The sequence below is a fragment of the Calonectris borealis genome, chromosome Z (genome assembly GCF_964195595.1).
Source record: "Calonectris borealis chromosome Z, bCalBor7.hap1.2, whole genome shotgun sequence".
Lineage (NCBI taxonomy): Eukaryota > Metazoa > Chordata > Aves > Procellariiformes > Procellariidae > Calonectris > Calonectris borealis.
In genome coordinates, this window is record NC_134352.1 from 41835813 (window position 1) to 41848557 (window position 12745).

The 12745-nt window shown below is 43.9% G+C and overlaps 1 protein-coding gene across 2 annotated transcripts in view; it reads right to left on the reverse strand.

Moving 5' to 3' along the window:
* DAPK1 (death associated protein kinase 1) overlaps window positions 1–12418 on the reverse strand; it is a 90872-nt gene extending 78454 nt beyond the window's left edge. The window contains exons 1-2 of one of the 2 annotated variants that reach the window (XM_075138133.1): window positions 12387–12418; window positions 11805–11964 (exon numbers count right to left, since the gene is read on the reverse strand). In XM_075138133.1, the coding sequence (XP_074994234.1) occupies window positions 11805–11866 (62 nt within the window). In that variant the 5' untranslated portion in view covers window positions 11867–11964; window positions 12387–12418. Of the gene's footprint in view, window positions 1–11804; window positions 11977–12386 lie in introns of those variants that run through there. The other variant, XM_075138132.1, reaches the window with a different exon arrangement.
* Between the last annotated feature and the right edge of the window lie 327 nt (window positions 12419–12745).

A 12745-nucleotide genomic window follows, 5' to 3' on the forward strand; every position in this document is an offset into this window, starting at 1 on the left:
AACATTAAATCATAAGTTAGTCTTGCTAAATGTTAAAAGAAGTACGTGACGTACATTTGACTCAGAACTGAACATAAAAGCTCAGTCATCACTTGCCCAGAAATTCTTAAACCAGGTGCTTGGGCTGAGTATTAAAACACATGAGCGGAACACACGTTTGATTTTGGTGATGCTAAAGACTGTTGTTGCAGCTCTTATAAATAAAGTGTTTTGAGTTTCCTGCTTCTCTTCTGTAGCAATGGGTTCTGAAGCACGCCTGAAGTGAGTGTCTGTCCTTCAGCTTGGGGAGAAGAGTCTAGTGATAATGCTTACCAGTTCTCAGTTATGCCACCCACTCTTTCATCACAATGAGCAGCTTCCCTTTATCTCACCTTTTTCAGAACCTCCCTGGTTTACAGCATATGACCTATGATCTTAATGAGCAATAACCATGTGTCTCTAAGCAGCATTTCTATGCAGATTTTGACTCTGGAAGATATCTACATTGAATGGCCACAAATAAAAATACACAAATGCATGACATTCGCAGCACAGCTGCACTTGTTAGATACATTAAACGATGCTAATGTAAGAAAATATTGCTTTTTTGGTATATTTGAAAAATCATTTAATACGGTGATAGGGTATGGATCATTCACCAAACACTTGCTAGAAAAAGGGTAAAATCTAATCACTGAAAGCAGAAGTGAGGATGGACTGCAAAGCCACAAACAGGTTAAGACTCAGCTTTCCCAAGAAACGATAAGAGTTAAAGGTGCGGAATAGATTTTGCCACATTTCATTACTTCCCATCAGGTACGAAGAATCACTGTAAAATCCACAGGTATCTTACTAACCTTTCAGTACCAGAGCACAAGGAGAAACACAAAACCTCAAGCTTGTACTCCACAGAAGATGGCAGAGTCATTTTTTGCACAGGAAAATTTCTGGTTTTTCTGCTCCAATTATTAATTTGATGTTAGCCAAATATATAAGGAACTCACCAAGCAATACAATCTATAAACACATCATTTAAGCCAAAAAATTTAAGCCAAAGATGAAAATACTGCTTTTCCTTGACTGAAGACAGCTTTTTAAGAAGACACGGCATTACAAACAAAGCACAGTTTGTGTCACATACACAAATCTCATACCAAGTGCCTTAGTAACTGTCCATGTACCTTATGGTTTTATGAGCTGCTATTTACAGCCAAATAATTGACCGCTTCCCCAGCTCTTCAGCCTTTATTCACAACTACTCACTCTCAGCAGCAGACAAGCTTAGGCACTTAGGAATTTAGAACATTTAAAAAATATATTCCAAGTTGGCCCCTCTGACCTCCGTGCAAAGGAGGGCTTGTCTGGCTACCCTACGGCTGCTGCCACGGGAAAACATACTCAGACTGTGCAGTCACCGATCTCGTTGTCCAGGGTTAATCGACAGTCAGGTTTTGCTTCCCAGTTCAGAGCAGCTCTTCCACGCGGTCTTGGCTGGCCACACCTGCACAGCACTGACGCAGAGTACACGGGGTGTGGGTTAGTAGACGGAGCCAGCATCCACTGCAACCGGAGGCTTCCCCATCCCTCTGGCCATGCATTCCTATGCTGTGCCGGCGGCTGGCACTGATATTTGCTCGACGTGCCCATGGTGACCCAGTTCAGGGAGCTCAATCTGTAATCCCCTCCTGCTTCCAGGCTGCGCTCGGGATGGTGCCAGTGCCAGCACAGGAGAAGCAGCAAGAGAATGCAGCTCAGCGGGTGAGGAACAGGATCGTCCCATTCACTGGCCCTCTCATTAGGCTGGTTTAGCCACCCTGTAAAAACACCCAGGCAGGCCAGCAGGCAGGTAGGGCAGCGCTGACCAGGAACTAACACACCCTTAGGAGGGACAGTAATGTAAAGGTTTGTTTTTAAAGGAACAAAAGGGGCAGCAGAAGTGCACCAGCTTTGTAAGATATAATCTGGAATGGTTTGTTCTCCAGTTAATGTTATAACTGGCCACAAAAGCAGGAAAAGCGATCCTTCTTTTAGGCAGGAATGTGAAGTAAGTAGTATCAGAAGGCCCTTTCAAATAAAAAGCAATGAGAAAAGATGAGACATAAGGAACCAAGCCGTTCCCTGATGTGCTTTCCTTTCCTAGGGAATCAACAGCAATTCTGTGCAGATGGCCCTGCTCATGGAGATTAGAAAATACTGCCAGACAGATAATATACCAAAAAAGTCCTAACTTCCATACCAAAATCTTTGAAGTCTATGCTTGCAGAAAAAAAACCCAAACAAACACAAAAACCAACACACCCCTCCCCCCGCACCCCCCCCAAAAGATAAAGAAAGCGGAAGGAGACAACGTGAAATACCCATCTCTGGGAATACATCTGCATCATCTTCTTCAAAGGTAGCAGGAGCCAAGTGTCCCAGAGTCAGCAAGAAGAAAGGTATCAAAAGAAAGCTAAAATTTATTACCATCCAAGACTCCCATGTACTGTTTTTTCTTAGGAAATAATAAACTGTCAGTTTTGTTGATGAAACTATTGAAAGTGCTGAGTTCTTGGCCACAATGTTGTTAGACCAAGTAAAATACCCACTAATATTATTCTCCTCTGTGGATAAAGGGGAAAAAACCCATACCTCAATCTCTGTTAAACTTGGCAGAATAATTTAATTGTAAACCATGCTGAACAGAATACAATATTATCAATTAACATAAAAGTTAGCTCCATCTAGTTGTACCTACATAACTAAGCGAAGTAAGTGCAGTACCGAATAACACCACACAGAGTACACATGATTTTAAGTTTTAAGCATTGGCTTTCTTAGCCTCATTTAGAAATACAGGATTACAGAAGACCATCTCAGCAATGAAGTCCAATCCTCTTAAGCTGTATTGCAATCCTGCAATGGCCAGCGAGACTATAAATTTCAGAAAACAGAGAAACAAGAGAATAGATGAGAGGCCCCATACCATCACAAGACAGTTTAAGTCACCAAAGACTCCAAAAAATGAACACCCTTTCTCTGTCCTGTAAGAGTAACAACTTCAAAACACCACAGCTTCAACAGACTTTGTGAGATGGGGAAAATGTCCCTCTGCCATCAGCTCCCATGGCACATGAGCAGGTACTCTAAGTCAACACTTCTACAGGCACATCCACCCAGCACCTCAAGTCTTACAATGACTACTTACCAATACTTGAGAGAAAACTGAGGAAAGGGACAAGAGCCCAGAAGCCAATTTACATACCAGACAGAAAGTAGGGCTCCTCGAGTAACTTGTGAAAACTTAGAAACACAGTATTAATTGCTCACAAATAAAGACACAGTGGAAATAAAATATTTCCAGTACATCAGTTCAATTACAGGCTAACTTCGCATCCTGTTTAAGCAAGAAGTGCACAGACAGAAGGCTACTGCCCAAAGCAAATTTTTTCCTTTCCAAAGGCTCACTCCTCCGCATCCTTCAGCAGAAAATGAAATTAAACTATACCTTTCAATCAGGTTGTACGCACAGTTGTAATGTACACTGACGGTGAACTCTTCCAAGCTTTGGATATGTCCCCTTACGTTTGTGACCACCCAGTAAGAGATATTTTTCTTTAGGTTTAGTACAGGCAAGGCCATCTAAGCTTCCTAACAAACAGACTTGCACCTGCAGGCAGACGACACTGGGGAAGACTTGCTCTAGTAAAGAATGGTACACCACCGCACTGCAAGGTCCCTGCTGCTGGTGGTCAATGCACGCATGTGCTCTGGGCAGCCGTGCAATGATGCTTCCTCCTTAACAGTATTGCCTCTTAAAGTGGAAATTGTCTGCCACGCTTGCTTGTGTCATCAGGAGGGAATAAAGGGAAGGGAATAAAACATTAAAATCAAGAGAATAAGGTTGCAGACCATCATGTGGAATACTCAGTGTGGTGTTTTACACCGATCCTAAACCATGTGAACTCCATCTGGGCGAAAAGCACCTACTACAAGACATTCTCCCCATCATCAATGTGTGCCACAACCAAAAAAACCCACCAAACTCCAACACGCTAACACAAAAGGACAACATCCTTAAAAACTACAATATGCCTGGAAACTTTGAAAGACAGTGTTAAAACTGATCTAAGATATCCACAATGACTGTGTCCTTACCAGCCTCCTCCTTCCCCAGGACAGTATCATGCAATCCTTTCCTTTAATTTTACAAGCTCAACCTTAATACAATTTACGTTCCCTGTTCACATTGGCTTCATTTCAAAGACAAGTCCCAAAGTTCACTCTCCTGGAAGCAAGCAGCCTTTCAATTTCCAGCCTGCAGATTTACAAAACACTGTAAATGTAAATCTAGTTTCTAAAGTTTCTTTGCTTCCCCAAGCATTTTTGTTCTTCCAGAGTATTCAAAAATCATACCACCCCAAGCTTTGTGGTGCAAGGCTAAATGTACCAAAGTCTTAGGTCTCCTCTCTTAAGATGCTTCTTCCCACAGCTTCACCACCTTGGCATCTCTTCTTCATTTTAGAACAGAACAGCAGCAATCTCTTTGAAATGGGGGGACGAGAGCTGTGAGTACCATGTAGAGGAGGACATAGCAAGGTATTGCACAAGGATATGGGGAAATAGCTGGCTCTACAGTTAATCGCTGGTATTAGCCTGTTCCATAACTACACCAAAACCAACGGGAATGTCACCCAACAACTGACCAAAACAGGCAGACTCCACTCTTTCTGTACCGAGGCGATGAGATCTCAGAGTTATATTACCTATATTAGACTGCTTGGCACAGGCCTTTGTACCCAGTTCTACTGAATTTCACACCATTTATGTTACTCCAAAATTCACTGCGTAACAAAGACATGCAACAAAATAGTTTAGGCTTGAAGATCTTTAGGTTCTGTCCACACTTCTTTCAGCTTTGACCTAGCTCAGCCATGAACTAATGATGGTTAAGTAGGATCTACTATACTGCACAGTAAGTCTATGAACGCTTTTCAGGTTTATTGGATAATCTTCCTTTGCGTCACCTATCTTCCTGCAATGGGGTCAAAATAGAGTTTGAGAAATAATAGTCGTCTTAGAGACAGAGCTCCTATGCAAGCCGCTACCATCCAGGAAACAGAAACCACTGAGCCACTGCTTTAACTGGCACCTTTTCTTCAGAATATAAAATTGTTGCACTGGCTTACTAACCAAGCCAGTTAAAAACAGAAGGCCATTAAGCCCAGCTGTGGGTCTCGCAGGAAACATGCAACTTCCTCCAAAAACTGATACACCTTTGAATACCTCTGACCAACTGCAACAACCATTCATCGAGGTTACTCCAGAACCACTGCACCATCTGTCGTTCTCCTAATTTCCACCTTAACTTCCTTGTCGTCGGTTTATGTTCTTCTGCCTTTGTAGTAAGGTGACTCTTTATCTCTGTCCCTCCTACATATTTAGCTCGAGGTAGATTTATGGCGGCAATCACAACTGCACGCAGGCTGAGATTTCACAGTGCTGTCAGCTGATCTGAGTATGCACTGCTACCATAAATTAAAGGGTTTTTTTTCCGCTTTGACAGCACTGCTGCATCAAAAAAAAAACAAAAGCCCACACAGAAACACACAGCAAAGGAAAGCAATACTGCTCCTTTCAGCCACTGGCAGTGTGGACTGTGCTTGGCACACAGCTCTCACGAAAACGCAGCCTCAGCCTCCCTTTTCCTAAACTAAAGGGGCCGATTTCTGTTAGGTACGCACAGCTCCAGCAGAGGAAGTGACATACTCAAACATCTGTAAAGGGAGATAATGAGGAGGAAAAAAAACAAACACCAAAAAACCCCCACAAACACAGAAGGACAGAAAAGGAAAGCCCAGAAAGACGAAATGAAAAGTTTCAGCACACCCCTAACATACCAGCTCTGGTACTGATCGTGCCTCACTGAGCCTGGCTAGAAGAGAAATCAAAGACAAGCATTTTTATCTGCTTCCTGATGAGTTTAGATTTACAAAGATTTGTGCATTTAAACTGAAGGCACAGAGTAGTCAGCAAGCTCTAGTTTTAATTGCGCTTCGTTTTAAAAGACCTACAAAGCAGGCATTATTCTCCCCGAGAGCGAGAAATAAACTAAGCAGGACGAAGCAGTTATACCCAAAAAGCATCTGTGCCTCTTGCGCTTTTCATACAGCAAACCTCTCAGCACATTTTATAAGGCAGTAATTGTCACCAGTAGCACTGTATGGTGACAGCCTCTTGCAGCCTGTGCAATCAGCAGCTCGCAGGTTATTATGTGTTTGCAAAAAGGAGGCATTTTGAGGCATGGCTGGGAGGTAAAGTGACTTGAGACACAGAAGAGCAATTCCTCCCACCACACTTTCCAGTTAAGAGACCTTCTTTTACAGTACCCACGCAACCATCAAGGCCAGGACTTGCAGGCAAGCATGGAATAACCAACTTCTCCTCTGAGAGCTGACAACACTGATACAACATTTACATGGTTCACAAACAGCACAGAAAGGGTTCTTTGTTGTAATCTGAATTTCACAATTTTCAACCCTTTAAAAAAAAAAAAAAAAGGCACCAACCAACCAACCAGGTTTCCTGCTCAAACAGCGGCTTTGTGGCCAACGTTTTCAGGGTTCCTTCCTAGGTCCTTGTCCCTGAAAAACTCATACAGTCACTCAATTTACAGTAATTAATTATCATGTTCTACTGGAATTTGCATACATGTAGTTACAGAAGCAATGAATTTCACACTTGCAGTATTTATCGTTGTGCCTGTATGAATAACAGAGGAAACAGTACCGCAGAGGTTTGCACCTTCTGCATCTTCAGCATTTTACCTTTGTATGAAAAGGAAGGTTAACACATGACTTTTAATGGAGCAATGGAGATGAGGTTACAGCAAGAAAATCCAAGAAAACAGAAACTGGAACTTTCAATGTATCACAGTTAAAAATTTTATACCTCACATGCACTACTTTTAGCCTTACCAGACCATGTTTCACATTGCTCCTTCCCCCCGCCCCCAATGACTTTCTAATCTGATAATTCACAGGAAGAAATTTTATACTACAACATTATTAAAGATGTTTGGCATGGGTTTTAAATGTGACCATTTTGAAAGTATCACCTCCAACGAATTTCACATCCTACACATTTCACAACAGAGCTTGACAATACTCACACAATTTTAGTACATTGGCTAGTTAGCAAGATTAGTTTAGGTTGTCAAGCCTGAAAAGGGCCACGAGGATCAAATTCTAGTTGCCATCCAGGTACTTTTTGTTTGGTGTTTTTACTTTTCTCCCAACACAGGAGTGCAATGTAGTTACAGTTATGGTGTGTGGATAGATGAAGGACAGCCTTCGCAGTTCTGAAAAGCAGCATTTCTGAAAACTGATATGTGAATAACCAAAAAAACATACATGCATATATATATATTTTTTTTTTTTTAAATATGTATGTTCTGCCTATGTACTCCCTGCTTACTACAGAAATCAGTTTCCAGCGTCCAGGGTAAAAAAAAAAAAAAAAAAAAAATCTCTTTTCACTCAACACTCAAAGGTAAAAGAACGTTTTTCAGATTGTAAAGACACATTTGCACAACTCCCTGTTTTCTCTTACCAGCATCTTTAGCATGTTATCCTATGCATTTTTCCTCTCACAACTGATAAAGCGATCAATACCTTAGATAGCAGGGTTAGTTTACTGCGTTTTACTGTTAGCGCCTCTGCTTAGTGAGCTACCAAGCAGAAACAGACTGGTTTCCAAAACTGCTGAGATTCATCATAGCTTTTATTCAACAAGAAGATGCAAGTGTTTCCCTAGTGAGTCCAACAAGTCCAAACAAGCTTGAAGTTTAAAATTGTTAGATACTTCTTCCTTCTTTTTGAATCAACACGAATCTAAAAGTTGCAAACCACAGTGCAACGCAAATACCATTCTTCAATTCCAAAACTTTACTTCAACAATCCGCATCTCTTTTAGGAAGCACATAAAAGTTTAAAGAAAAAAAACACAGATGGGGGGTAGGGGTGAAGGAGGAGGGAGCTGTTTTTAAGACCAGGAACTAAATCCCTTCGATTCACATAAATAGACATAGTATGTATCTGTACCATAGCTTTGTTTGGGTACCTCTCCGTATACTTATTTAAGCAATGCCGCATTTCTCACAGTACTGTAGCAACTCCCAAGTAAGGCCATTCACAGGAGGGTAAAAAAATATCTTGATTAGTTTGATCTGGTTTCAAGGTCTTTACTTGCATGCTCGCCATGGTGAGGTTTTTAATACTGATGAACTTGAATTCCTGTCTTTTGGGTGGACTGAAGTAAAAGCACTGCAGCAGGGTATTTAAAATGCACAGTCACACCACCTGCAACTGCAGGCAGAATTAAAATGAACAAAATAGCTTTAGTGAATTTGTTGCTCTTTCATGATAATCTCTATCAGCCCTTGAAATTTCATGGTTAGATGATTACTTAAGACATCTGTAGGTAGCCTGCATCTGAACAATACAAGTGATATCACTTCAAATTTGTAAAACAGAAAAAGAGTGCATGCAACGCAACATATACAATGATCGAGAGTACAATCTTCTTATATGTTCTGTCCTAAAGACAACATTTGATCCACAAGTCTCACAAGACTGTTTTGGTACAAAACCTTAAGATAAACCAACCTGAACAGCCATAAACGTGTCAGAAGAAATCCCGCATCAGCAAGACAAATAATGATCATCCTGTCAGTATTCACAATCCCAAGTTCCTTCTTTCTTACTCTTCCCAGGCATAAAACAAAACAAACCAAAGAATGGAACAGAACTCAAACATTTTGGTAAAAGGACAGGACTGTTTATAACTTTTTCTGTAAATGCACTGTGAAATACCAGAAAACTAGAAAGTGCATTTTTTTTCAGCCCAAGCACACCATTATCCCTTCTCCTTGTTTCCAACAACTCTAGGTTTTATGATAAGCAATATTTAAACCTCTTTTATTAGTTTAAATCAAAAATTTCATTTACACAACCCATTTACTTTCTTCAAGACACCTTTCTTAGATCACTTTCTTACTCAAATGATTTTTTTATTCTGGTTACTGTTAGAAGTATTATAAGGTAATAAAGACTAGTAAATAATTTACAAGGGAAAATAGTGAAGATTATTAAAATTTCTGAGTATTTGCATCTTTACTCAGCTTTCTCAAAAGGCAGGTTGGCCTAGGAACTTCAGGATCCATTCATTCAAACACACCTCTGTTAATAAAAATTCATCTGTTCATTTATTCACCTTGTTTGCTGCATGACTGCAGCTAAGTAAGAGGAAATAAAATAATTCTTCCCTAAGAAGGGGAAAAATAAGTTGATTTTGCAAAATGGAACCTTTCATCATTGCTTAGCTCAAGTATTAAATCATGATTTGGGTTCCCGAATGAACACAAGAAATTTTAAAGTCAAAGGTGTTTTTAATATTCACTGCTTTCTGAGCTTTGAGCCTCAGGGTTGACATTTGCAACTACATTTATATGCAAATGTAACGGCGAGAAACCTACCTAAGGAGTAAAAGAGGAATGGAAAGTGACGAGATTTACAAGAGAGTACTACAAACAACCCTCGAAATTTAAGTTTAAAAAGAAGTTAAAAACACTACTGAAGTAAACCATACAACAACTACCCTGAGATTTGCTTACTCTCATGGTTTTATAGCAATACATTGCAGTGGAATAATCCTGGTTTCTCAAAGTGATGCTGAAGTGAAAGCTTTGGCCCTTTTAAATAACTGCATTCCATTTTTAAAGCAAAAGCCCTTTCAAACATTTCACAATATTTTGCCATCCACTGGTATTTTCTCACAGAAGTAGGTAAAACTGATGAGGTTCTTCGTTTTCTTTACTTTTTTCAAGGAAAAACAAGAGAATTTGACATTCTTTTAAACTGTTACAGTATTATACGTTTAGACTGCATGCCAAGCTTATACAGCATTAAGATGAATAAAAACAACCTCAGTATTGTAATGCCTTGTCTATAATTGATCACATTAATATATCAGTGTTTTACTGAACTCCATTACCTAATATTCTGCCAATTTGAAAAACTCTATTTGTGGGTTTTTTTTTTTACTATAAAACATTATTCAGTGTTTGCACTTCCCTGTACTGTAAAAATGAAACGCTTGGTCGTCACTGCTGTGTTCTGGAACTAACATGTGACTTCCAAAGCATGTGTGTTTGGAAAAATCCCCATATATTTAAACATTTCTTACGTAATTGGCCTAAGGGCAATTGTTCTAATTCATAAATATGTATTGGGGATCAAACATTGCGCTAACACTCTCTCTTTAAAATAAATACAAGAGAGGTTACATAAACCTTAGCACTTTCTAAACTAGCATACTGACATCTTCTCCCTGAAGAACCTTAAGATAACACAATAGGTAATTTCTAGATCTGTCTCTTTATTTTCTTCTATAAAGTAAATCATGAACCAGTCCCTGTAAGCACAAGCAGTTTTATTTTAAGAGTCCAGAAATCTGAACCTGAATTTCAGAACACTTTATGTGTTCTTGCCCAAAAGAATGGAAATCAAATCAGACAATTCTATGGGTCCAAACAAAATATTTAGACCATACAACCTAAACTTGTGGTTTAGCATGATAACATGTTTTTCTAACAAGATATCCAGTAAGTTCATATGACTTCGCTGTCCAACATAGCCTGTCATTCTAGATGTATCAAAGAGTCAACCCAGAACAATGTGAAATTAAAAGTACACATTCATCATGTACCTGTACAAGTCAAGGCATCAAGCTTGTACATAAACGGGGTGAAGTTTATTTTAAATACAGTCCAATGAACTTTCTGGTAATATGGGGGCTTTTTGGTTGGTTGGTTGTTGTTTTTTTTTTAAGAAGAAGTGGTGTATTTCCAAGTTCCTGCCTTGGTCGCAACATTTGCTATTACTGGACCCTTCACTGGAAAGGTACACACAAGTAGACATGGGATCATCTGCCCCATGTACACTACCCTGTGGTAATTAAACACTGATCCTAAGCTTTGAAATCGCCGAGATGAACCCTAGAAAAGGATTCTACCACACTGGTGTGCTAAAATTCCATCAGATTCCCCCATAAAGAAGGGGGAAGGAAGATGAAAGGACTCGTGCGTAACACAATTTAGTGTTAAACTAACAGTTTTAAAACACGGAAAGCACTGAAAAAAACAAGGCTGACTAATAGCTTGAGCTCTTTACACAAACGGCGTGGCAGGAGGAGATCACTACACAGCATTCAAGAATCAAGGTTCAAGCAGGCAGTGCTTCACCTGCAGTGCTCTGCCACACATCCCCTGATCTGACATCCAGCTCCATCAGTGATGCCTGGAAAGCGATCTTCACCGTAGTGCTATTGACGAAATACAAATACAGAGCTTCTCTCACTTCTTTAATCGTGTTATTAAAGCAAAACCGACATGCAACACATACGGACTCCTTCACCACCAACACAATGCAAACTTCTGTCCTACAACCCACCACGTTTCCAGTCACCCGCCCGGCTAACAGCAACAAGCCTTACAACTTCACCGCTGCCCCTCCGGCCCGAAGGCGGCAGGTACGCCCGCACGACATCCAGCTGGGCACCAAGCTGAGAAGGTGCCGATGACGAACTGGCCAAGTCCAAAATCCCATCAGACTCGTATTAAAAAAGCAAACACGCCGTAGCTTAAAACCCAACTCCCTTTCCCGTCTTAGCCCGAAATGGAAAGGCAACGCGGGGGCATTTCAAGCGGCAGGAGCTGCGCCTGCCCTCGCCCCCCCGCGCTCAGCGGCAACGGCTCCCGCCGCCCAATCCCGCCGCCGGCCCGCACCCACCTGCCGAGGTCCTCGCCCGTCTCATAGTGCTCCTCCAGGTTCTCCTGCCTGAACACCGTCATGGTCGCCGCCTCGCCGCCGCCGGCTTCAGCCCCTGCTCGGCGCCCTCATCACCAGCGCCCCGGAGCCGCCGGGGCCGCCCCGCGCTCGGCTGCGCGCCCTACGAAAGAGCGCGGAGGTGAACGCCCCTGCCCGCCGCCGGGCGCAGGGCTGCCGCCGCCCCCCGCCCTCCCCGCCGCCGAAGGAAGCGGCACCCGCGGGCCGGAGGGCGCGTCTCCTGCCCCCGCCCGGGCGGCGGGAGAAGAAAGCGGCGCCCCCCGGCCCTTCCCCGGCAGCGGCAGCCGCACCGCCGCCCAGCCGGGGCGGCGGCCGCCGGCGCCCAGCCGCCGCCCGCCGCATTCCTCCGTGGCTCCGTTTCCCGGTCCACCGGGACGTGCCGCCGGGCCTGCGGCGGGAAACCCCGGGCATCGCCGCACCTGACCCTGGGCGAGGCGGGGGATCCCCACCCCGCCGCCGAGCAGAGGCTCGCGGGGCCGGTCCCCCCCGCCCGCAGCGCCGCCCGCTCCGCCGCTCGCCTCTCACCCGCTGCTCCCGCCGCGCCGCCCCGGCCGCTCCGCGACCTGTGAGGCGGCGACAGCGCCGCGGCCGCTCCCGGCCGGCGCACAGGCACCGCGCGACGCCGGCGCGCGGGGCTCCACCGACCGGCCAATGGGAAGCCGCCCACCGCCCCCCCCCCCGCCCTTCGCCGCGGCCTGCCCGCCCCTGCCCCGCCGCCGCCGGGCGCCGCGGCCAGGTGCGCCCCGCCCCGCCCCGCCCCGCTCCGCCCCGGCCCGGCCCGGCGGCGGGGGGAGCCCGCGGCGCCGTGCCCCCTCCCCGCCCCCCGCCGGCGCGGGCCTGCGGGCGGCTCCCGGCGCGGCCATTGTGTGCGTTCCCGCCGGCCG